This window comes from Gopherus evgoodei, chromosome 14, assembly GCF_007399415.2.
Source record: "Gopherus evgoodei ecotype Sinaloan lineage chromosome 14, rGopEvg1_v1.p, whole genome shotgun sequence".
Taxonomy (NCBI): Eukaryota; Metazoa; Chordata; order Testudines; family Testudinidae; genus Gopherus; species Gopherus evgoodei.
This window is the reverse complement of record NC_044335.1, coordinates 2515392-2541826: the sequence shown is the minus strand read 5'-3', so window position 1 is coordinate 2541826 and position 26435 is coordinate 2515392. Positions and strand designations below refer to the sequence as shown.

Here is a 26435-nt window from a genome sequence, read left to right as displayed (position 1 = left end):
TTGATCACTTTCACCCAAGTTGCCCTCAACCTTCAGATTTGCATCTCCCTGTTCAGAGTGGCTGCCCCCAGTTACATCCCTGACTTTCTGAAATAAAAGGTTGTCCCCAATATGTTCCAAGAATTTATCAGAAATATGATTTTGCCATCTTACTTTTCCAACAGCTGTCTGGCTAGTTAAAGTACCTCATTACTACCACTCCTCCCCCCCCATCCTATATGTCTCCCTTGGGCCCCACACCCGCATCCTGCCACATCTCTCCCTGGCCCCACACATCCAATCCCGCTCACCCCCACACCCGCATCCTGCCACATCTCTCCCTGGCCCCACACATCCAATCCCGCTCACCCCCACACCCGCATCCTGCCACATCTCTCCCTGGCCCCACACAGCCGCTCCAACCATCCTGCACTCCTCCCCTGTCTCCCAAGCTATTGGCCACCTGCTAGCCCAGCCTCCCATGGGGCGCCCTCTTCGCCCGCCGGCTGAACACACTTCCCCGGGCGGAGCTCGCCTTGGTAGGGCGGGGCTCGTTGCTAGGGAAGCGAAGGCGCCTCGTTTCTGTCCGGTCGCCAAGGAAGTGAGGCCAGTTGCCAAGGCGGCCTGTGGGGTCGGTCGCTAAGGAAGTGATGGCTTGGGGGCGGGCGCGCGGGTTGCCAAGGAAGTGAGCGGTGGTCGATCCCCGCCGTATCCGGTGCAGCAGGAGTGGCGGCGGCGGGGGAGGAGGCTCCATGGTGACAGCGCAGGTGAGTCCCGCCGTGACCCCCGCCACCCATTGACAGGGTCCGAACCGGGCCTTAAAGGGACCCAGCGGGGGGAGGCACTGCGGGGGTCGGGGGCTCCCCATCATAGGGGCGAGCAGAGGAGGCCGGGCAGCTCTGTTGCACACTCATATGCGCGTCTGGGCGTGAAAAAGAGAGATGGCAGCCCCGTCGCGCACGTGTGTGCGCAAAGGAGGACCGGCAGCCCCGGCTGCACACGCGTGTGTGGAGCTGCGTGTGCAGACGAGGTCCGACAGCCCCTATTACGCACGTGTGCACACCTGAGTGTGAAGAGGGTCGGCAGCCCCTGTTCCACGCGTGTTTGCCCCCGTCGACTTGCAAAGGAGGGTCAGCAGACCCTGTCGCGCACACGTGCACCTGGGCATGCAAAGGTGGGGTGGTAGCCCCTGTTGCACATGCGTGTGTGCACCTGCACATACAAACGTGGGATGGCAGTCCCTGTCGTATATGCGTGTGCATATCCGGACATGCTAAGCAGTGACGTTTGTGCATCTGCATGCAAAGGGGGCATGGCAGCCCCTGTTGTCTATGGTGTGTGCATCTACATGCAAAGGAGGGATGGCAGCCTCTGTCATGCATGTATGTATACACCTGGGCATGCAAAGAGGGAGAGTTTCCACCCAGATGAACAGGTGAAGGAGGAACCAACCCCACGAGTATAGAAAAGAAGAAATCTCTCATGTGGGCATGTAAATGGCCACTCTTCCTTCCCCCACACCTTTCCTATGCCTGTGTCAACCTCCTCATAGGCCTGCTGTGTATTTCCAGAATGATTTCTGTGGCATTACATGCTGTTGCATGATCTTATAACCCCTGCAATAGCTTTGAGTTCTCTCTACCACAAAGTTCACTATTGCTCAGCTGCCTTTATTGTGTGTTATCATGACACCTAATGTCACATCAGAGATCTAATGTGTCACAGTAACTACAGTGTAGGACTGTTAGTCTACAGAGAGTGGTTCTTATGTTGGTTTGAAGAGGAAGGCCGACACTCAGAAACTTTGTGATCTCATAATCAGAGATAAAGTTATAGCCTCAACTGTACATGTAGCTTGGGGTTTACATAGCTCTCTGTAAGCTCTGGTTTCTCTGTCAGTGGGAGGGAGGTATCTGGGAAGTAATAATGCCCAAACAGGATTGGGATGGTAGTGGGCAACAAATTAAACATGGGTTTGCACTGTCATATGGCAGCAAAAAAGGAGCAGAGGGGTGATGGTCCTTTTCTGTGGTGTGTTCACACCTGGGATAATCTGTTCAGTTCTGGGCACTTCTTTAGCAGGGAGTGAGAGAGAAAAATTAGAGGGAAAGCGCAACAGAGAGGGGTTTGGAGGTATTGGGTTCTGAGAAAAGATTAAAAGAACTAAATGCAGTTAAGTGAGGACATAAGTCTACAAATATCTGAAGACCGTACACCGCAAGAGGAGAATGCGGTTATTTAAGGTGCTGCCTGGCAGTATAACCGAAGTAATGAGATGAGATTATGAAAAGTAAGAATTTGGCTGCATATTAAGAAAGTCTTCCTGACAGGAAGTCCTGTTAAATTTTGCAGGGAAGTATAGCTGCTCCTTTGCTTGGGAGTGTTAAAAGTAGAGAGGTTAAAGCACACTAGCACATGTCCAGTATGGTACCAGTCCTGCATTGGCCCCAGGGACATGGACTGGTTGGTCCAACTGTTCACTGCTATCTTTAATTTCTAAAATTCTCTGATGATTAAATGTGACAATCTGTGACATCACTTATTTTTTCAGGCATGACTTCATAGTGTATTAAAAGAGAATAGGGCTTAAAATTCTTCCTGAGGTCATTCAAGGCAAAATTTAAAATACACTAATCTCAGTCTTGAAGTCTAACGGATTAGAGGCAATTTGGGATTTTATCCAAATCTCTTTGGATTTACTGGTTTCATGAGGAACAACTGTTAATCATAGCATACAAATAAATGATGCTGTGACGTAAAGCAAGTGATAGTTTACAAGCTATTCTATCCCATCTACAAGAAACAGCTGGAGCTGGTGCAAATTTTGCAATATAATTTTTGGTGACTATAAAAAATAGTTTAATTTGCCCTTTAATTTTTAGGTGAGACAAATTTCTGTTCAGATTCCCCAGAATAACATGTAATGCTTTCACCAGGAAGAAGAGTTCAACTAATTAATTGATATACTAGTAACTGTTAACAACAGCAGCCAGCAGCGATGGAAATAGATCATGATGTGTTAGCATGACAATAGTGCAAATCAGGGGTGAGATAAAATGAAGAGACTGACTGGTTTTTGGCAAAAGTAGATCTGAGGTGTGCATTTGAGCAAGGCAGTCCTAGGTGACTGACAAATAGACAACATAATTCTCACTAAATATATACAGGATACCAAACTGTGAGAGTGAGGGTTGAGTCCTCTACTGTTATGTATATTTTCTCTTATATTCAAGATGGCCACATGTGAATAGCAATATGCTCTTGTACTGAAAAAAAAAAAACTACCAGTAGATTAAATGAACCTAGGATCACATAATCCTAGTCAATATCTCTTGCAGAAGATATCAGAGATAAAGGCAAGAGGATAACATTCAAGATAAAACACACCTCTGGTTCTGGCTGCTGAATGAATTTCATTTGTGAATAAAAAGTTAGTCTGTTGTTGATAAGGTACATCCCCAGCAATGTTAATTATTGTATCGTTTTTGTTTTATTTTTCATAAACTTTTTGGCCCAAGAAGAATCTGGAGAATATGTCCTATATATAGTTTTGATTAACAGAGTCTGCTTCAAAGAATCCGGTAGGACAGTTTGTCTGCTACCAATGTTAGTTTAATTTGTTTGACAGAAGAGTGCTACCGAAGCAGTCGGAGATAGTCCTATTCAGAGATTAACCACATTGATTAGAGGTGGCATTTCCGTAACAGATCATAGCCCATATAGAATCTCATGAGCATTTCCATGCCTAATTTGAACGTATGTGTGATGGTAAAGGTGCATACAATGCACATTCATTTTTGTCCATGCAGTTCTGAGATATTTTCAGTTGCAGGAGCATTGAATGCCAGGGCAGAAGTGGAGGGAGCAGCGTATATTTGGGTGGCATTAACGAGTTTATCAGCAAAGAAGGAGAGTATACTTTGTGTGCTTTTACAAGTCTTGAATCTGACTTTCATATTTTCTCTAGACTGGCATTTTAAATATATATTAGTGAGCCTATCCTTATTGGAGTTGTAACTCAGGAGAGAAAAGATCACTGTATTTTAGTCAGTCGCATCTGGAGACTCATTGGCTATGCACTGTATTGAATCCTTTGTGTAAGTTTATAAAGCACTGCAGATGCTCAGCCACTTTGGTCAACTTGATGCACATTCCAGATCATCTACTTTGAGTTCCAAGTGTCTTCACATGGCATACCTTCTCCACTCAGGGAGGCAAGCAGTTTCCATTAAGACACTGAGATAATTTTAAAGGTCTTACTGAAATTTCAGTAAATAGTATTACATGTGTTTCTTCGGTGCTCTAAGATTACCTCCTGTTCTTATAAATGCCTTGTTCACCGCACGGGCATTGAGATACAAAATGTTTTTGGTCCTCTAGCTCTACATCTGAACTTCTCAGGAGGTCCCCTCGAGTAAAGAGACAGAGGCAAGATGCAATTATAGAATCAAAAATTTAGTCCTCAAATGTGGTATTTTTGCTACAGATCCAGCTAGCGTTAGAATAGAGGGAAAGCCCTGAGGGAACCAAACAAATTGATTTTAAATCCTAGATGAGCTTTTCTGAACTTGCTTTATACTTAGGTCCAGCTGTTGGAAAGATTTCAAACAGGCATTCTTCTTTGAGGGTTCATTTTTTAAAAATTGGTTTGTCTGAAAACTCAGTTGCATTTCATGAGCTATGCAGTCACATGCCTTTAGTGGCAGCCCATCAATGAATGGCTACATATTTTCTTTTAAAGGGAAGCTAAGCATGCTAATGATTGAGGATGGATCAACATGTTTCACCATCTCCAGGTGTCTCCTTATTACACAATCCATAAGCTGCAGGGCTTTGTGAATCAAATTGTTATGTAGCATGAGTTTTGTGTAATGTAGAACCTTGTAAAACCAGATGGCATTCGATCACTTAGTACTTTAGAACTTGGATGTGGAATATATTTCATCATTTTTTGGGTACTGGAGCAGAGCTGGCATATACAAAGAATCCAAATAAAAGTATATTGAGATGGGAATAATTATGGCATAGATCTGTTGAAAAGTGTTGACCCCATGACATCTAGAGTACACATGGCTATCTTCAGCTTAAGATGTACGAGATGAAGCTGGGGGAAACTGGTATTACTTTGCAAGCCCCAACCCTGAAGTAGCAGGTACACTAGAAGAAGGTGGAGTATGATCAAAGACCCATTTACTTTTTGCTCATGTTATTCATTTTGATATTAAGTTAAATTTATTTTATTCTTTCCTCTAATTTTTAAGGACAGGGTCCTCAGCCTCTCATACGAAGTGATGCAAATGGGCCTTAAACCAGCCTTAGAAGGGAGGAATGTTGGGCTGATGTAAATTTGGCATCCCGAATCTCCCATTCTCCATCTCTCAGCTCCATGCAGAATATGTATTGGGGCAGGATGTGAGGGGATAGGGGCATGACGGGAGTTGGAGGATGAAGATCCAGGACCAGACTGCAGTGCACTTTGCTGATCCCTTGCTAGCTTAGTTGTCCTAGGTTGTATAAGTTATAATAGCCTATGGCTGATCTAAGTTGCACTAGGGGCTGATTCAAGACCAGAGAGGCATAAACATAACCTAGAGCCATCTTCATGGCTTCTTCCTACCCGCTCCACTATGCTAACTCTGAATTGGAACTGCATCCTCTATTTTTAACATGCTACAGATGTTTCTATTGCAAATGCGTAACTGCACCATAGATGTTGGTAAGGAGGAACCTGAAGGTTTTGGCAAAAATGGGGGAGGGAAGCAGAATTTTACAGCTTTTAACACTGGATGAGAATATTCCTTCCTTCCACCTTGTGAGCATAGTTGGCGGTGACTTGAAATTTGGTCATAACCAGCAATGCAGTCCTTAATAGCAAAAAGCTGTCTAACTGCGCCTGCCCCAGCATCATCCACTATCTCTAACATCTGCAACAAGCACAGTAGTTAAATTAAGTGTTGATTATATAATTGCCAATTGGTTTCAGAGTTAACACACCATTAAGATGAATGGGGATGGTTTACTCTACTTTCCCAATTGTGCAGACAACTCTGCCTTAGTTTGTGCATGCCAGTTCACACTGAAGGTTTTCTTTGCAATTATAAGGATTAGAAATGCATTTGTGTGTGTGTGTGCGCATGCATGTGAGAGAGAGAGAGAGACTGTTTAGCCCTGATACACGCTACAAATGTATGTCAGTATAACTACATCTCTCGGGGGATGGAAAAACCACACCCCTGAGTGAAGTAGTTATATAAACCTAACTCCTGGTGTAGACCATGTTATGTCAACGGGAGGGCTTCTCTTGTCGGCATAGCTACAGCCTCTCGGGGAGGTGGAGTTACCTGTGCCTATGGGAGAAGATCTCCCCTTGGTGAAGGTAGCATCTTCGCTAAGCGCTACAATGGCACAGCTGCACCAGTGCAACTGCAGTGCTGTAAATGTAGACAAGCCCTTAGATTCTGCCACATGTTTCTGTCACGGATAGTAGACTCTCTGCATTAAATTCTCTGGAAACACAGACTACACACAGCACTAGCTATAATAGCTGAAAGGTGAAAAGAAGCTTTATGGGTTTCTCTTGAATCCTGGGAGCAATGGCAAGTCCATTAAAGATTTATTATACTGTAATTAGATCTACAAAAGGTGACTTAAAATGTAACAAAGAAAAGGAAAAAGCATCCATGGTACTTTTCCAGGCAATATCTTTCCTTTAAGAGATCCTATAGATGAGTTTTAAACCTATGGCAGGAAACTGAAGCACTGCATTTTTCTGATGACATAACATGTAAATAACATAGGACTAATTAAATCTGAATCCTGACCCTGAAGTGCCAAAACCCAAATGTGACTCCCTCCAGAATCCAGTGTATTTATATTTGATTTCCAAAGAATCTCACAATCTAGTCAAGGACAATTTTTAAGCAACTAAAAATGCAGGCAGTTAAAGCTGGTAGTGCATAAGAGGGTTCACAAAGGCTGTTGTTCACCGGTTCCTTTTTGTCCGGCGGTGGTGCTCTGTGACCTTCCATTTCTCTGCAGAATAAGGGCAGCTGAAGAGGGGGAGGCAGCAACGTTAGGTTAATGTAACTGTTTTATGCCTCTTCCCTGAAATTAAATGTGATCTGCCAGGAAGGGTATTGGCAAGGGAGTGGCTATTGTAAACTCTTCATTATGAAATGAAAATGGTTAGTAACAGAAGGTAGTTTTTCATCAGAGGCAACTTTAAATATATGTATAATTTCTTCAGATCTGTCCTGAATTTATAATTTTGCTGGATGTGTTGTAGCACTTGATCTAAACACTGATTGGGTTCCTCACAAGAACCTCTAAACAGCATCTTTAATGCAGTAGGCAGCAGCATAAGCACCAGATAAAGTGGCTCAAAAGTGCACATGTATGTTAGATTTATAAGCGCTGTGATTAGAACCTGAAACTAATACTTTTAATTGATTATTACAAACCAGAATGTAGAAGAAGTTTAATACTTTTTTAATTAGATAAACCCATTGCAATAGACAGCATTTCTAATTATTTTTAAAGGAAGGGAAAGGGGTAAATTTATCAACTATAGTGATTTTATTTCATGGGGATTCTTTGCAACATTTCTTTATGTAACTAAATATTAATCGATATGTAAGATTCTGAGAGTTCGTTTCAAATAATTAAGACTTTTAAAATGTTTATCGTAACCATTATTTTTGTGCTTTAGAATCCTTCACAGTTCAGTTGACCCAAAGCCTTCAGAATTAAATGAGTTGAATCTGTGCCTTTGCACAAAAATTTACTAACAACTAGTCAGGTGCCCTTTCTTTGTTTATTTTTTAGGTTTTCAGCTCTCCTGGCCTTCCTGGATCACCCGCCTGTCAAATCTCCCCACCTACCGTCCTGTCGTCATGTCTAAGTTAAAGAGTTCTGAATCTGTCAGGGTGGTGGTGCGGTGCCGGCCAATGAATGGGAAAGAGAAGGCAGCTTCATATGATAAAGTTGTTGATGTGGATGTCAAGTTAGGGCAGGTATCAGTGAAGAATCCGAGGGGAACATCTCATGAGCTGCCTAAAACCTTCACCTTTGATGCTGTCTATGACTGGAATTCCAAGCAGTTTGAACTTTATGATGAGACCTTTAGACCTCTGGTGGATTCTGTCCTGCAAGGGTTCAATGGGACTATCTTTGCCTATGGGCAGACTGGGACAGGGAAAACATATACAATGGAAGGAGTGCGTGGTGATCCTGAAAAAAGAGGGGTCATCCCCAATTCATTTGACCACATCTTCACCCACATCTCTCGATCTCAAAACCAGCAGTATTTGGTTAGAGCATCTTATCTGGAAATATACCAAGAAGAAATCAGAGATTTGCTGTCAAAAGATCAGTCCAAGAGGCTGGAGCTGAAAGAGAGACCAGACACTGGGGTGTATGTGAAGGACTTGTCATCTTTTGTCACAAAGAGTGTCAAGGAGATCGAGCACGTCATGAATGTGGGGAACCAAAACCGCTCCGTTGGTGCTACCAACATGAATGAGCATAGCTCCCGTTCCCATGCCATTTTTGTGATCACTATTGAGTGCAGTGAGGTGGGACTTGATGGGGAGAATCACATCCGTGTAGGAAAACTCAACCTAGTGGACCTTGCAGGCAGTGAACGCCAGGCCAAAACTGGAGCACAGGGGGAAAGGTTGAAGGAAGCTACCAAGATTAACCTCTCTCTTTCAGCTTTGGGCAATGTTATATCTGCCCTAGTAGATGGTAAAAGCACTCACATTCCATACCGGGACTCAAAACTAACCAGGCTACTTCAGGACTCACTAGGTGGCAATGCTAAGACTGTGATGGTGGCCAATATAGGCCCTGCCTCTTACAATGTAGAAGAAACTCTTACTACCCTGCGATATGCCAACCGTGCCAAAAACATCAAGAACAAACCAAGAGTCAATGAGGATCCTAAGGATGCACTGCTACGAGAATTCCAGGAAGAAATCGCTCGGCTCAAGGCACAATTGGAAAAAAGGTCTGTTGGCAAAAGAAAGAGGAGAGAAAGGAGAAGAGATGGTGGGGAAGAGGAAGAGGAGGATGGAGAAGAGGGTGATGAAGGGGATGACAAAGATGACTACTGGAGGGAGCAGCAGGAAAAGCTGGAAATTGAGAAGAAAGCTATTGTAGAGGATCACAGCTTGGTGGCAGAAGAAAAGATGAGGCTGCTAAAGGAGAAGGAGAAGAAGATGGAGGATCTGAAGCGAGAGAAGGAAGCAGCAGAAATGCTGGGTGCCAAAATCAAGGTAGAGTGCTTGTTGGATTCCTTGAAGGGAATGTTCTCTGGGTTTAGGGAAGGATGGCAGTTCATCAAAGTGGGACGATAACCACCATGTAGAGAAAGTTTCAGAGTAATAGTGAGAGGGTGTGCCTGAGTCAGAAGTTTTAAAAATCAACTTTATGTAGACAGAGGTGGGAATTCCGTTAAAAATTGAATTTAGAATTAGTGGTTCACATTTGTAATATGTTTTATAATTTAAACTGTGGTTGTAGAACCTACTTGTAGGTCCCTGGGAAGTCAGTACAAGAGATTAAATGTGATATACACACTTATTATGCTGTAACTTATTAACAAGCTTCCTTCTGTTACTGATTGTTAGAAATTTATATATATGAAAGCCTCCATGTCAACCTCTCAGACAAAATGTGGGACAGATTGCCACAATGCAGAACACAAGACAAGTTACTAGTGCATTAACCTTACAATTATGTAGGATTTCACAGAGAGAACAATTTCCATAACAGGTTTAAATTTGGTTGTTGAGTGAGTGACACCCCTTATAAAGGAGAGTTCAGTGGTAACTATCTAAGGAGTTGTTACAGTTTTTTAAAAAGGATGAGTTACATGGCTGCCTGAGAGGTTAACCTCTCAGTATGTTTTTTTGTTTTTTTTCAGGCAATGGAAAGCAAGCTCCTTGTTGGAGGGAAAAACATTGTGGATCACACAAATGAACAGCAGAAAATCTTGGAGCAGAAACGTCAGGAAATTGCAGAACAGGTAAGAGAGGGGGAAACAATTTATTATTTTGTAGCAAAGAGCTGCTATTCTAGACCATTCAGAAAACATGAAGGTAAGAGAAACTATAAACTAGTGTTCCTGAGATTAATGATTGATCCCTAGTCCTAGTTTAATGATTACTGGCAAAAGAGAGAGAAAAAGGGCTTGTGTCCTTTTTACTGCTTTATGATGTGTAGAGAAGGCCTGTAAACTTTTTTCCTCATTGCTTTTTACATTAGAGACTCTGGTCCTATCTTGGTTAGAAATTTCTGTGGTGGAGAACTGATGAAATGATATCATCTTAAGGCCCTAGAGAATGAAAGCTGCAGCAATTAAATGAGGGGAGGGATACTTAGTCAGACTATTTACAACTTTTGGTATTTTGTGTTGGTGCATATTTAACTGCAATGACTAATTAAGATTTTGGAGAAGGAAGGTCCTTGCTACGGTTTCAACACTCCCACTTTTTTAACTGAGCTTATTCACAATAAATGTCCTATGAGGCACCCAACAAACTCTTCAAAGTCAAATAAACACAGGGTTGATGTTCTTGTTTTTTCGAAGGTAAAAAACAACTTGAAATTGGAATCTAAGGCAGCAAAGAGTCCTGTGGCACCTTATAGACTAACAGACGTATTGGAGCATGAGCTCACGAAGCTCATGCTCCAATACGTCTGTTAGTCTAAGGTGCCACAGGACTCTTTGCTGCTTTTACAGATCCAGACTAACACAGCTACCCCTCTGATACTTGAATCTAAATCAGGAGTCCTGGATCCCAGGCTAAAGGGATGCCTTGGATGTGGTTTTCATGTGTGCAGGCACCGAAGGCAACAATATGACAGTGTTGATCTAGTCTTGTTTGTGGTATTCCTTAGAAACGTCGGGAGCGAGAAATCCAGCAACAGATGGAAAGTCGGGATGAGGAAACATTGGAGCTGAAAGAGACCTATAGTTCCCTACAGCAAGAGGTGGACATCAAAACCAAAAAACTCAAAAAGGTAAAAAGTAAATAATGCTAGGTCAGATGAATTAGAAACTGAATGGCACTGCATGTGAAGGTGATAGCAACATTGAATAGTCATTGCTCTGGTTCTTCTCACCTGTTCCAGCTATTTTCCAAGCTGCAAGCTGTGAAGGCAGAGATCCATGACCTCCAGGAGGAGCACATCAAGGAGCGGCAAGAACTAGAACAGACCCAGAATGAGCTTACCAGGGAGTTAAAACTAAAGTAGGTCCCATTGCTCCATATGCTGCCCTTAACTCTTACTAAAGGCATTTTATTCTTGGGTGTGGATTGCAAGCCAATTGCTTACAGAACAAGAGAGAGAACTAGAAATTCCTTCTCTTTGTCTAGGGCTGTGTTGGAGAGGTGGTGGGGAGATTCAAAATAGAGATGTTAATTCTCCTGTTTGCATATGTCCCATCTTTGTTCTTGTCTGTTATCTACAGGCACCTGATTATTGAAAACTTTATTCCCCTGGAGGAAAAGAACAAAATCATGAACAGATCTTTCTTTGATGAAGAGGAAGACCAGTGGAAACTGCATCCCATAACCCGGCTGGAGTGAGTTTACCCCCTAACCTTACTTTAAGACTGGATCCCATGAAGACTTTAAGCTGGCCAGAGCAAGATTCTCCACACAGTTTTAGCCTCATCCAGCAAGAGTGCTTAAAGTCAGAATAAAGTTTTAGCCAAACTGTAACCTGAGTACAGTAAAGGTGAAGGCAGAGTTAGGAAAATTCTAACCTGTGAGGAGAGGAAGGAATTTCTACTGAAAATGTGTCTCACTCACACTCGCACACACACCCACCGTTTTTCTTCCAAAGGATTGCAAATTGCTTTGCAAACTACATATAGCATTGTGTTCACCATTTAAAAAGTCAGCAGATTCAACATATCTACTACCATAGTTATTTCCTATTTTAAAGATAAGATATCTCAGAGGCCAGTGTATAGAAACTGTTGGCAAATTCTGACTATATATAAGAGGTTCCAAAGAGCAAATGTACATTCCTCTGGCCCTTTCACTCTACATCATCCTATGGTTTGTACTATAGGAATCCCACAGTAAGCACAAAACAAGAAATTGGAGAGGCCAAGTTGTGATGGACTGTATCTAATACCACTTGCTGGGTTTTTACTGTCCAGTTGGAGCACCTAGGAATGTGCTCCAACTGGACAATCTTCCTTGTCCAGTTGCCTGTAGCAATCTTCTTTTTCCAAATAGATACACTGGATTGCCTCAGTGCATTGCAGATCATAGAATATCAGGGTTGGAAGGGACCTCAGGAGATCATCTAGTCCAACCCCCTGCTCAAAGCAGGACCAATCTCCAACCAAATCATCCCAGCCAGGGCTTTGTCAAGCCTGACCTTAAAAACCTATAAGGAAGGAGATTCTAAGGAAGGAGATATTTTGATTTACTCAAACAATGAAAAATCTTGTCAGTTTTTGACATGTGATAGATTCAGTAATCATCTCCTTTTCAGTAACCAGCAGATGATGAAAAGGCCAGTGTCAGCAGTGGGATACAAGAGGCCTTTGAGTCAGCATGCCAGGATGTCCATGATGATTCGTCCAGAGGCCCGCTATAGGGTAAGCCCAAACATGGATGCAGCTTGCATCTGTTTTCCTCTTGTTTTCAGAGTAGTATGAATTTCTGAGGATATATACATAAACTGTGTGACAGATGCAGAAGACTGTGGAGAGGAAGCCTCCCTCTTGACATATTAAAAATGTGTCTTAAACCCAGCAGTCTGGTGTTGTTCAAGAAGAGTTTATCACCTTCATGCTGCTACTAAGTTATCTTCACCTGGTGTAGATCGAAAGTGGCAAAGTAAAAGCTTATGCAGGATGATAGGAAAGTCACAAGCCAGAGAGAATGAAGTGGCCCGAGAGTGTGACAAGGGTAATGCGACCATGAGCATATAGGATATCTAAATTTCCAGTAAATCTAGGAGTTCTCGTAACAATCCTTATCAAAGCGTGGAATACGTCAGTATAGCTTGTGGAAAGTATGAGTATGTGTGGACATTGATGGTTCTGGTTCTGCTTCCACTTTCGTAGGCAGAAAACATTGTGTTACTGGAGTTAGATATGCCTAGCCGAACAACCAGAGACTACGAGGGCCCAGCCATTGCTCCTAAAGTGCAGGCTGCTCTAGAAGCAGCTCTGCAGGATGAAGATGAGATACAGGTGGATGCCTCCACTTTTGAGAGCATGTCAAATAAAAAATCAAAATCCAGGTGAGTCAAGTTGTAGAAAGTAGGTTATGTCCACCTCTGTCCATTGGACCCCAGTCAGCAATGTATGCATGCATAGGCCACTATCTGTCTGCAGGACTAGTCAGTGGGATGAAAACTAAATGAGCTTTGAGGTCGCTGGAGAGAGATGGATAAATAAGGCAGAGGAGCAAGTTGAGATTGATAGAGAATTATATCCAGTCAAACTCATTCAGATTTTGGGAGATTCGTTTTGATGTGTGACAAGCAACTTTCTTTGTTTTTACTTCTTCAGGCCTAAAACTGGAAGGAAATCAGGGGGATCCTCTTCCTCAGGCACCTCTGGGTCTCAGCTCTATCCACAGTCCCGGGGGCTGGTTCCTAAGTGAAAACAGCAATTCCTCTCCAGGGCGTGAACAGCATTTGCCTTCTGAGAGCAAAGACAAGTGAAAACCTGCAGAGAGGACTCTCAGCCAGACTCCAAGCCCTTTCCTTTGGGGAATAGCAATGGCCTCTTTGCAGTTTAACTGACTTGTGTCAAAATGTGCCAGTCCCAGGTGTGCTGAACCTTGCAGGAAAAGATTTGCTCGCAATCTAGCAATCAGCCCCTATTGGGAACAGATTTTAGTTAGGAAATCAGAAATGCATGAGGTACGTTAAAGTGTTTTAGAAGCAATGGGAAGCATGAGGATCACCTCACAGCATCACCCTCTCTCCTTCAGTTCCAGCCCCCTTGGTGTACTGGGCTCTCTTGCTCTTGGGCAACAGGAAAGAGTTGAAAGTCATCTCAACAGAATCAACTCTCTCTCCAGAACCTCAGGATGAAAACTTAGTGAGGTTAAAAAGTGGAGGGCGTATCCAAACTTGACTAGGTGCATTTTTTTTTTCCTCTTTCTATTGAAAGAATGGCATCTTCATCTGGGGTTAGAGTTGGGTTGAACAGCCCTGAGATGGGTAGGATTGGAGAGCTGTTTCCACGCACTTCAAACTAGACCTCTCTGCTTTCCTTTAGAAATGTAGAACAAGAGAGGATCTTGGAAGTGTATTTTGCTCCTGTAGAATGGAAGCAATAGAAACTGAAGTTCTCTATCTGTTTACAGACATCAGTAAGAGCTCTTCCAAACTGCCCTGCTAAAGACTCAACCCCTATTGACAGGGACCACCTTGTCAAAGAATAAATCTGCATACCAGTGCCAGCTCCATACTAACTCTCTTCCTCTCTCTCTCCACCATCCCATACCTGGCATTTTAGACCAGCGTCCATACTGAATATCTAAACCCTACACCGCGTATGGCCATTTTCTCAGATCTTCCATCATTTGTAGGAAATGTAGATCTAGCTTGGTGCTAGGTCTCTGCCAAGAGGCACACATGGCCATTTCTGCCATTCCCTATGACATGGATGGAATCTGGAGCACTATGAGGCAAAGCCATATTAGACGGCACTTTTCTGATAAGTATGCAATCTTTCCCTTGATGTTATGAGGCGCTTCAGTGCAGGAGCTGCCTTTTGTGTCTCATCGTACTCCAAGTTAAGAACATTCCCTTTTCAGTCTTAAGCTTTCCTGAATACAGTGAGGCTAGATGGGAATGAGGGCAATGTGTCATCACCAGTTTGGGATTGCAAGGAAATCTGATATAAATCCCAGGGGTGGTACACTGAAATTGAAAGGGGAAGAACTCCTACTTTAGGTGGTGTCTTTTCAAAGTTTGCCCTATGACTAACATCACAGGCCTGCATGGTCCAGTGGGGAGAGGGGAGTTGCTGTATTGGATGGGCTCAGAAGACAGAGTAAGGTGTTCCTGTCTTGCATCTCACTGTTCAGCTTCTAAGTTTTAGTTCCCTGTATATTGAGAGTCGGGCTATTTTTTTTTTCTTGATTGTTGTCAACTGTTGTCCTGTGATTGTTTGTTTTTACCCATTACCTCTCCCTTGCAGATGACCTCTCCTTAAACTGACCAGTGTATGAGAACTTGCCTGTTTTTAGAAATACTCTAACGTAGGGACTCTACTTTGTGTTCTTGTTAAGTATCCACTGACTGACTCGGTCCAGTCTGGAAAAACTCCATTGTATCTGACCGCCATGAGCAGAAGGAACACAACACTTCTAGCTTAAAGCTCTCCTCTGCATCTTGCTGGCATGGTGCCTTGGTGAGTCAGCTGCTCAGGTGGACTTGGATTAAGTTCTAAATCAGCTGCTTTGATTCAAGGAGTATATTTCTGGATGAGGACCAGATGAATATTTTTTAAAATTTTGATGCGGGGAGGAGAGTTTTGCCTATGGGTGAGGGAGGAGCCATCTGCTCATTTTCTGCTGTTCTAATGATGGAAGCCTGGCATAACCTTCCTTTTTGTAAACCACTGTGTCTGTACAAAAAGCCTTTTAATTCTCTCTTGTGGTATAAAACAGAGTGTCAACGGTTGTCCACCCTCCTGGTATATAATCTTGTTTACTTCATAATTGAAAAGGAGGATTGTATAGTTTTAAGTATTCAGAGAATTGAAATGAGATGAAGTGACTGTATAGCCTGAGATGGTAATATATACATGATATAGCTGTGCTTCTTCACTCACTACTATACCACCGGGTTTCTGTATGAAATTTGTAAGATTTCCCATGTGGCAGGAATCAGTACATTGGAAATCACAGCCCAAACCCAGACTGTTCTGCTTTTACTGTTAATGTGCTGGAATGGCTACACCTCAGAAAGCCCTGTTTATAAATGTGTATACGTTAAGGTGAGAGAAAGGGGATGGGGTAGGCAAAGTATAAAATTGACTTTTAGTTACCTTTACCCATAGCTCTATTTTAAACAGTATGTCCAGTGAATAAGAGAGAATAAGCAAATCCATAGGGTATGTCTACACTGCAATTAAAAACTTGTGGCTGGCCTGGGGCAACCAATCTGGGCTTGTGGGGCTCAGGCTAAGGAGCTATTGAATTGTGGGGTAGACTTTTGGGCTCAGGCTGGAGCCTGAGCTCCAGGACCCTGCAAGGTCGCAGAGCTCAAGCTGGAGTCCAAGCCTGCGCATCTATGCCACAATTAAACAGCCTCTGAGCCTGAGCCCTGTGAGCCCAAGTCAGCTGGCATAGGCCAGCCACGTGTATCTAATTGCAGTGGAGACATTTTGTAGCAGTGATATTGGGGTGAAATGAATACATTTGTGTTAAATTGTACAATGTTAGTGAAGTTCAGGATCGACATGTCTAACAAGTGATCCTGCCAGGCTTGTGCCTCTCTGCTGCATGTGGGTATGATCTGAACCATCTGGACTTCCTGCAGCTAACAGCCAAAGAAGACAGGAAATCCACTAAGTTCCTGGAAGAGGCCCTGGAAGAGTGTGCACAATCAGTCTCTTCAGAGGAATGTTTAAAATCCTCCTGCTCTTCGCTCTGCTCTGTATAATTGGATACGATTTTATTTTTCAAGTTACATGCAGTAAGGGTAGCTTTTCTGTTCCAGAGTCAAATCCCACATGAAATCGAACACAAAGAAATTACAGCACTTCAAATTCTTAATATAGGTCTGATCATCCTTTGTTGAAAGGTTTGCATGCTGCTTGAATCTTATAGAACATATACCTCTGTGATGACCTTTTGAACTGTAATGATGCATTATATAGACTTTTGGTTTTAATACAGAAGTCTCTAGTTGCAGTCCTTCCTCACTGTGTCTAGATTCATTGCCAAGTTTCAGAGAAGCATTGATTCCTGTGAATCTGGATATTTTATCTGTCCTGTCTTTTAATTTCTGATATCTGATCATACAACTAGGCCTTAAAAGGGAAAGAAATGATTCTTGTGGCTTGCTTTCTACAGTGTTAAACACATAGACAAATGAGAAAAACATATGTGCACAATGCAAAAACCATAATCAGATGCTCAGTTGGAACTGAACGAGAACAGTGGTGCCTGGCTGCTCTGCACCGTGCAGTGGTCATTTAGCTCCCTATGATTTAGGCACTTACTACCTTACCCCCCTCAGCCCGATTTCTCTTGTTTCTGGAATGAAGTGCCCAAGGGTGCTTGTTTGCATAACTGTCTGTGAGATTTCACTCCTTGGTCTTACACTGATCTTGACCTTTTCTTTGGTGACCTGTAGACAAAGAACATCTCTAGTTCTGTCAATAGGTTTTACAACTTATATTTATTTGTATAATCTTTTTTGGCTAGGAATGTAAAAGTGATCCTAAAATAAGATGTGTAATAAAATCAATCTGATTTATTGTATCTACCAAAACTTGTCCGTTTTTCATTCTTAAATGAATTTATAAATCATTGCAATAGTCACAGATCTTTAGGTGGCTGTAAAACACCAGGCCCTCGTTTTATTAGAAAGTGTCTGCAGAAGCTAGCCTTATTATAACTAAACAATGGAATGTAAATGTCATTGTGACAGGTGACAGACAGAAGCCCCAGAGAATAACGTACTCTTGTTATTAACAGAATATATATAGTTCAAGCCATAGCAGCACAAACACCCTCGTTCCCCTCCCTGCAAATGTGGTTCACCTCTACCTTGGAGAGACCACTTGTGGGGCTGGAAGGGTAGGTTAGCCCTTTTGTCCTTTCTGCTGAGCGACAAAAAGGGATCCCAGTTAGTGGTAATTATGGTGGAGGTTTTTGTGATGTAAACATCTGGAAAATCGAGTGAGACCACTAAGCTCATTTCATATAAGTCACTGTATGGTCTCTAATGAGGTCTCTAATGAAAGTTTAGTATTTTGGTTGGGGGAAAAAAACCCACTGTCTTTCTGTTTAATGTATTAAGTTTTATAAGCTGTAATGCTGCCTCATCTTTCAATGAAACCTGGTGTTCTGTTCCTCAGATATTTTGTGACATGGCATGATGAGGGACCTGTGTCCAAAATAAAAAAAAGCTCCAATGGAAAAACCCTAAGCATTCATTCTCTTCAAGCCTTTCTCACTACACACACTCAGCAGTAAGACTCTACAAAGGTATTTAGGATCCTAATTTATATTGATATAAATAGAAGTTAGAAGTCTAAATACTTTGAGGAACTGGGCCTAAATTCTTTGGTCAAGGAAAGTAAGATTGGAAGTGCACGCAGTCTCTAACTTTTCTCATGAGAGAGAGGTAAAGAGAACCACAGTGGTCAAGGTTATATAGTAAGATAGTTGCAAACCAGCATTTGTGTTATTTACATTGCTTGAGAGCCTTGACATCTACAGGACAGCAATTCAGCTGATTGTAGAAGATAAACAAGTGTGATCAGGAAAAGCTGTATTGGAAGCACTGATACAACCCATCACTAAAAGCAACTTAAAGCTGGCCTTGAGAGTTTGTTATAGCAGGAAGACTTTGTGGTACCAACCACTTAGTTAGAGGGCCATGTTTTTATAATTTGTAATACTTATTTTACCTTTTGAGTTTTGTTTTAATTGCAAAAATTTGAGTTTTGATTATGTATTTATAGCAACCTCCTGGATCACAGAATATAATTAGCACCCAAATAACTATATGATGTTAATTGGTTGTATTCTAGTTTATTTTTTTTTAAATACTGTGGTATGAGTCAAATACTCAAACCGTTTCTCTTCCCTCCTGCCTCACCACTCCTGCTTCTCAAATGGCATGAGATAGAGAGAGGCTTTTTGTTATAAGATTACAGGGTACCGAATATATGACTAAATCAATTCTTTGAAACAAAATGGTTTGCTTTCAAATTGTTCTTCTGGTACTTTTTTTTCTATTACTTTACCTGTTGACTTTTGGCATTGGAAGTTGTGATTTTCACCACTTAGGGGGAAAAAATCTCACTTTTTAAATGAGAATAGGAAAAACATTTTTTTTTTGTTAAATGAAACAAATTTAATATACTTTGTAAGCATATTTATTCCTCAAACATAAAAAGACATACAAAATTAAAAGCTCCAGTTCTATAAGTAAACCACAATGGCATATTTGTAGTCTGCAGTCTACTGTTAATGTCTGTCATTTTTTTTGTATCTAAGATTAGATATCAAACATACATTTCCCAACTTATTTGCTATTTTAGGACCTAGCTTATTATGAGGTTTTGATCAAACCTATGTGAATGAAGCTCTTACTGACACTGAACTGGCTGACCAGGAGTGCAGAGCCTCAAAAAAAGGATTGTCAAAACACTGATTTCAACTGTCCTGTCTCCAATGATTTTATCTCCACAAATTTCCAACATTTTGGTGCAAAAATCTATGACCCAAACTTCTTCACAAACAGAGTAGAGATAGAAATCTGGACCTAAAATTTTATATACTAAAAGAAAGGAACTGAGGATTACATACTCAGTCACATTTCAGCCTTTTCTTCTAGTTCTGGGATAAAGGTACAACCTATTATGTTTGATAAATAAAGGAAAGAGTTCAATAGCATCTCGGGGGTGGGGGGTGGTTGTTTTTATTTTATCTGTGCAATTCCAGTTCTTTGTTAATTAGATCAAACCAGATTCCACCGAGACTGCAACAGTGTCATTTGCCTGTACTTTGTGAAGTCCCTATGAAACTACCTTCCTTTGGCTTGGTAAATATAGTGCCTAGTTGAGTGTCTCATTCTGCAAAGCACTTGCTCTGTAAAGTCCTCCTCATATTCATCTTAAGATACTTGAACACAATATTCTATTATTTTCTCTTATAAGGGGGATTATTCTTTGTCACTAATGTAAGAAAACGTTATTCCTAGAATGTCTTTTTTAAACTTTGAGTGCCAAAGTCTTTCACTGTTACTCTTCACTTGCCTTGGACCAGAGTTGGAACACAAGCCTTTACTGCAGACATGCTCTGTCTTTTAAAGTGCTAAGGCAACACAGGTGTAGTTATGCCACTGTAGTGCCATAGACACTTCCTACATTGATGGAAGGGGTTTTTCTGTTGATGCAGGTAATCCACTTCCCTGATAAACAGTAGCTAGGTCAACGGAAGAATTTTTTGACTGACCTAGCCATATCTACACCAGGGGCTATGTTGTCATAGTTATGGCACTTATGGCTGTGAATTCTTCACAAGCAAGGTAGTTAGGCTTATCTAAAAATAGATCAAGGCTCAGTAACCATTCTGATAGAACAAAAAGGGTAATATTAGGATGGACTGTGCCCATTCTATTCAGGATGGAGCTGGGCTTAAAGGCCTGCAGCCTAAAGGCCTACTCTAGATTGCTTCTGGCTGTGCCACTGATCAGGTGTATGGCTTCAGGCAAATCCCTTAACCCTTGTGCATGTCTCTCTCAGTCTGCTACACAGGGTTGCAAGAGGTGAGTGTGCAAGCATAGGCAAAGTGTGTGTGTGTGTGTGTTCGTCCATATGAGTGAATGGCTGTGTGTGGGAAGGTGTTCACGTGAGCACAAACAGCCCTATATGGTGGGGGTTTAAAAACTGTCTCCCCCCTTATAAGTACAAATGGCCCTGGGGGGGGGGGTTCATACAAGCATGAATGGGCCTATGTGTGTTCACATGAGCATAAACAATCTTCTCTGTATGTGGAGGTGTTCAGATGTGAATTATTCTGCGTGTGTTCACAGGATCGTAAATGGCCCTGTGTGTCGGTGGTGGGGAAGGTGTTCATACGAGAGTGAATGGCCCTGAGTGGGGGTGTTCACACGAGGGTGAATGGCCCTGAGTGTCTGTGGTGAGGAGGATGTTCACACGAGCGAGAACGGCCCTGTGTGTCTGTGGTGGGGAGAGTGTTCACATGAGCGAGAACAGCCCTGTCTCTCTGTGGTGGGGGGGTGTTCACACGAGGGAGAACGGCCCTGTGTGTCTGCGGTGGGGAGAGTGTTCACATGAGTGAGAACGGCCTTCTGTGTCTGTGCTGGGGTGGGTGTTCACACGAGGGTGAACGGCCCTGTGTGTGTGTGTTGGGGAGAGTGTTCACACGAGAATGAACGGCCGTGTGTCTGTGGTGGGAAGGGTGTTCACACGAGGGTGAACTGCCCTGTGTGTCTGTGGTGGGGAGGGTGTTCACACGAGGGTGAACGGCGTGTGTCTGCGGTGAGGAGGGTGTTCACACGAGGGTGAACGGCCCTGTGTGTCTGTGGTGGGAAGGGTGTTCACACGAGGGTGAACGGCGTGTGTCTGTGGTGAGGAGGGTGTTCACACGAGGGTGAACGGCGTGTGTCTGTGGTGAGGAGGGTGTTCACACGAGGGTGAACTGCCCTGTGTGTCTGTGGTGAGGAGGGTGTTCACAGGAGGGAGAACGGCCCTGTCTCTCTGTGGTGAGGAGGGTGTTCACAGGAGGGTGAACGGCGTGTGTCTGCGGTGAGGAGGGTGTTCACACGAGGGTGAATGGCGTGTGTCTGCGGTGAGGAGGGTGTTCACACGAGGGTGAACGGCCCTGTGTGTCTGTGGTGGGAAGGGTGTTCACACGAGGGTGAACGGCATGTGTCTGTGGTGAGGAGGGTGTTCACAGGAGGGAGAACGGCGTGTGTCTGTGGTGAGGAGAGTGTTCACACGAGGGTGAACGGCCCTGTGTGTCTGTGGTGGGGAGGGTGTTCACACGAGGGTGAACGGCATGTGTCTGTGGTGAGGAGGGTGTTCACACGAGGGTGAATGGCGTGTGTCTGTGGTGGGGAGGGTGTTCACACGAGGGTGAACTGCCCTGTGTGTCTGTGGTGAGGAGGGTGTTCACAGGAGGGAGAACGGCCCTGTGTGTCTGTGGTGAGGAGGGTGTTCACACGAGGGTGAAGGGCCCTGTCTCTCTGTGGTGGGGAGGGTGTTCACACGAGGGTGAACGGCATGTGTCTGTGGTGGGGAGCGTGTTCACACGAGGGTGAATGGCCCTGTTTGTCTGTGGTGAGGAGGGTGTTCACACGAGGGTGAACGTTGTGTGTCTGTGGTGAGGAGGGTGTTCACACGAGGGTGAAGGGCCCTGTCTCTCTGTGGTGGGGAGGCTGTTCACACGAGGGTGAACGGCATGTGTCTGTGGTGGGGAGGGTGTTCACACGAGGGTGAATGGCCCTGTTTGTCTGTGGTGAGGAGGGTGTTCACACGAGGGTGAACGGTGTGTGTCTGTGGTGAGGAGGGTGTTCACACGAGGGTAAACAGCCCTGTCTCTCTGTGGTGGGGAGGGTGTTCACACGAGGGTGAACGGCGTCTGTGGTGAGGAGGGTTTTCACACGAGGGTGAACGGCGTGTGTCTGTGGTGAGGAGAGTGTTCACACGAGGGTGAACGGCCCTGTCTGTGGTGGGGAGGGTGTTCACACGAGGGTGAACGGTGTGTCTGTGGTGGGGAGGGTGTTCACATGAGGGTGAACGGCGTGTCTGAGGTGGGGAGGGTGTTCACACGAGGGTGAACGGCCGTGTGTCTGTGGTGAGGAGGGTGTTCACACGAGGGTGAACGGTCTGTCTGTGGTGGGGAGGGTGTTCACACGAGGGTGAACGGTGTGTGTCTGTGGTGAGGAGGGTGTTCACACGAGGGTGAACGGCCCTGTCTCTCTGTGGTGGGGAGGGTGTTCACACGAGGGTGAACGGCCCTGTGTGTCTGTGGTGGGGTGTTCACACGAGGGTGAACGGCGTGTGTCTGTGGTGAGGAGGGTGTTCACACGAGGGTGAACGGCGTGTGTCTGTGGTGGGGAGGCTGTTCACACGAGGGTGAACGGCGTGTGTCTGTGGTGGGGAGGGTGTTCACACGAGGGTGAACGGCGTGTGTCTGTGGTGGGGAGGGTGTTCACACGAGGGTGAACGGCCCTGTGTGTCTGTGGTGAGGAGGGTGTTCACACGAGGGTGAACGGTGTGTCTGTGGTGAGGAGGGTGTTCACACGAGGGTGAACGGCCCTGTCTCTCTGTGGTGGGGAGGGTGTTCACACGAGGGTGAACGGCCCTGTCTCTCTGTGGTGAGGAGGGTGTTCACACGAGGGTGAACGGCCCTGTCTCTCTGTGGTGGGGAGGGTGTTCACACGAGGGTGAACGGCCCTGTCTCTCTGTGGTGGGGAGGGTGTTCACACGAGAGTGAACGGCCCTGTCTCTCTGTGGTGGGGAGGGTGTTCACACGAGGGTGAATGGTGTGTGTCTGTGGTGAGGAGGGTGTTCACACGAGGGTGAACGGCGTGTGTCTGTGGTGAGGAGGGTGTTCACACGAGGGTGAACGGCGTGTCTGTGGTGAGGAGGGTGTTCACACGAGGGTGAACGGCGTGTGTCTGTGGTGAAGAGGGTGTTCACACGAGGGTGAACGGCCCTGTGTGTCTGTGGTGGGGAGGGTGTTCACACGAGGGTGAACGGCGTGTCTGTGGTGAGGAGGGTGTTCACACGAGGGTGAACGGCGTGTCTGTGGTGAGGAGGGTGTTCACACGAGGGTGAACGGCGTGTGTCTGTGGTGAGGAGGGTGTTCACACGAGGGTGAACGGCCCTGTGTGTCTGTGGTGGGGAGGGTGTTCACACGAGGGTGAACGGCGTGTCTGTGGTGAGGAGGGTGTTCACACGAGGGTGAACGGCGTGTCTGTGGTGGGGAGGGTGTTCACACGAGGGTGAACGGCGTGTGTCTGTGGTGAGGAGGGTGTTCACACGAGGGTGAACGGCGTGTGTCTGTGGTGGGGAGGGTGTTCACAGGAGGGAGAACGGCCCTGTCTCTCTGTGGTGAGGAGGGTGTTCACAGGAGGGTGAACGGCGTGTGTCTGCGGTGAGGAGGGTGTTCACACGAGGGTGAACGGCCCTGTCTCTCTGTGGTGGGGAGGGTGTTCACACGATGGTGAACGGCGTGTCTGTGGTGAGGAGGGTGTTCACACGAGGTTGAACGGCGTGTCTGTGGTGAGGAGGGTGTTCACACGAGGGTGAACGGCGTGTGTCTGTGGTGAGGAGGGTGTTCACACGAGGGTGAACGGCGTGTCTGTGGTGAGGAGGGTGTTCACACGAGGGTGAATGGCCCTGTCTGTCTGTGGTGAGGAGGGTGTTCACACGAGGGTGAACGGCCCTGTCTCTCTGTGGTGGGGAGGGTGTTCACACGAGGGTGAATGGCCCTGTCTCTCTGTGGTGAGGAGGGTGTTCACACGAGGGTGAACGGCGTGTCTGTGGTGGGGAGGGTGTTCACACGAGGGTGAACGGCGTGTGTCTGTGGTGAGGAGGGTGTTCACACGAGGGTGAACGGCCCTGTCTCTCTGTGGTGAGGAGGGTGTTCACACGAGGGTGAACGGCCCTGTGTGTCTGTGGTGGGGAGGGTGTTCACACGAGGGTGAACGGCGTGTCTGTGGTGAGGAGGGTGTTCACACGAGGGTGAACGGCCCTGTCTCTCTGTGGTGGGGAGGGTGTTCACACGAGGGTGAACGGCGTGTGTCTGTGGTGAGGAGGGTGTTCACACGAGGGTGAACGGCGTGTGTCTGTGGTGGGGAGGGTGTTCACACGAGGGTGAACGGCGTGTGTCTGTGGTGACGAGGGTGTTCACAAGAGGGTGAACGGCGTGTCTGTGGTGAGGAGGGTGTTCACACGAGGGTGAACGGCCCTGTCTCTCTGTGGTGGGGAGGGTGTTCACACGAGGGTGAACGGCGTGTCTGTGGTGAGGAGGGTGTTCACACGAGGTTGAACGGCGTGTCTGTGGTGAGGAGGGTGTTCACACGAGGGTGAACGGCGTGTGTCTGTGGTGAGGAGGGTGTTCACACGAGGGTGAACGGCGTGTCTGTGGTGAGGAGGGTGTTCACACGAGGGTGAATGGCCCTGTCTGTCTGTGGTGAGGAGGGTGTTCACACGAGGGTGAACGGCCCTGTCTCTCTGTGGTGGGGAGGGTGTTCACACGAGGGTGAACGGCCCTGTCTCTCTGTGGTGAGGAGGGTGTTCACACGAGGGTGAACGGCGTGTCTGTGGTGGGGAGGGTGTTAACACGAGGGTGAACGGCGTGTGTCTGTGGTGAGGAGGGTGTTCACACGAGGGTGAACGGCCCTGTGTCTGTGTGGTGAGGAGGGTGTTCACACGAGGGTGAACGGCGTGTCTGTGGTGAGGAGGGTGTTCACACGAGGGTGAACGGCGTGTCTGTGGTGAGGAGGGTGTTCACACGAGGGTGAACGGCCCTGTCTCTCTGTGGTGGGGAGGGTGTTCACACGAGGGTGAACGGCGTGCGTCTGTGGTGAGGAGGGTGTTCACACGAGGGTGAACGGCGTGTGTCTGTGGTGGGGAGGGTGTTCACACAAGGGTGAACGGCGTGTGTCTGTGGTGATGAGGGTGTTCACACGAGGGTGAACGGCGTGTCTGTGGTGAGGAGGATGTTCACACGAGGGTGAACGGCCCTGTCTCTCTGTGGTGGGGAGGGTGTTCACACGAGGGTGAACGGCGTGTCTGTGGTGAGGAGGGTGTTCACACGAGGGTGAACGGCGTGTGTCTGTGGTGAGGAGGGTGTTCACACGAGGGTGAACGGCGTGTGTCTGTGGTGAGGAGGGTGTTCACACGAGGGTGAACGGCGTGTGTCTGTGGTGAGGAGGGTGTTCACACGAGGGTGAATGGCCCTGTCTGTTTGTGGTGAGGAGGGTGTTCACACGAGGGTGAACGGCCCTGTCTCTCTGTGGTGGGGAGGGTGTTCACACGAGGGTGAACGGCCCTGTCTCTCTGTGGTGAGGAGGGTGTTCACACGAGGGTGAACGGCGTGTCTGTGGTGGGGAGGGTGTTCACACGAGGGTGAACGGCGTGTGTCTGTGGTGAGGAGGGTGTTCACACGAGGGTGAACGGCCTGGCCTTTGGTACTGAGGCCTGAGCTGGCTCCGAGGAGCTCCTGGGTCGGGGGAGGGAGCGGCCGGAGAAGGGCCCTGCGGGGCTGCCGCAGCCTGCCAGCGGCGTAGGGGACAATGGCCGCCCCAGGGCACGGAAGCCAGGCACAGCAGGGCCTTGTCAGCTAACGTGGGCAGGGCAGCACGGCTCAAGCCCAGCATGCCTCACGGCACCGGCGCCCCTGCCCTTGGCGCACTGCTGCGGGAGCCTGCTGGGAGGTGTAGTCTCGGGGCTCGAGCGGCCCGTTGGCTTTTGGCGCCGGGCCGCGGTGGGACTACAATTCCCATCAGACCCTGCGGTTTGTTTTCCTTCAAACGGAAAAGCTACCCTCCCCGTCAGTGCCGAGCGCGGGGGTTGGATTGTCCTGCCGAGGCCACCGTTGAGGAGGTCCCTCCCCCCACCTCGGAGCCCTTTGACCCCGTTGTTATGTCGGGCTTGAGCCGCCGCCGCTGCTGCATTCCATAGCGCCCGGGAGCTACCCCACCCCCCCTCGCCTCGCGCCCTCCGCGCCCGCCGGCCGCGCGCCAGC

General features: G+C 46.3%; 1 protein-coding gene across 1 annotated transcript; it reads left to right on the top strand.

Annotated features, from left to right (window-relative positions):
• The first annotated feature begins 664 nt into the window (after nt 1-664).
• Nucleotides 665-17480, top strand: KIF3B (kinesin family member 3B). Its single transcript, XM_030533188.1, has 9 exons — nt 665-746; nt 7804-9254; nt 9905-10006; nt 10882-11004; nt 11116-11234; nt 11456-11569; nt 12496-12601; nt 13073-13251; nt 13523-17480. Exons 2-9 carry the CDS (start codon nt 7872-7874, stop codon nt 13614-13616), a joined length of 2220 nt encoding a protein of 739 aa, XP_030389048.1. The 5' UTR covers nt 665-746; nt 7804-7871; the 3' UTR covers nt 13617-17480.
• The last annotated feature ends 8955 nt before the right edge of the window (nt 17481-26435 follow it).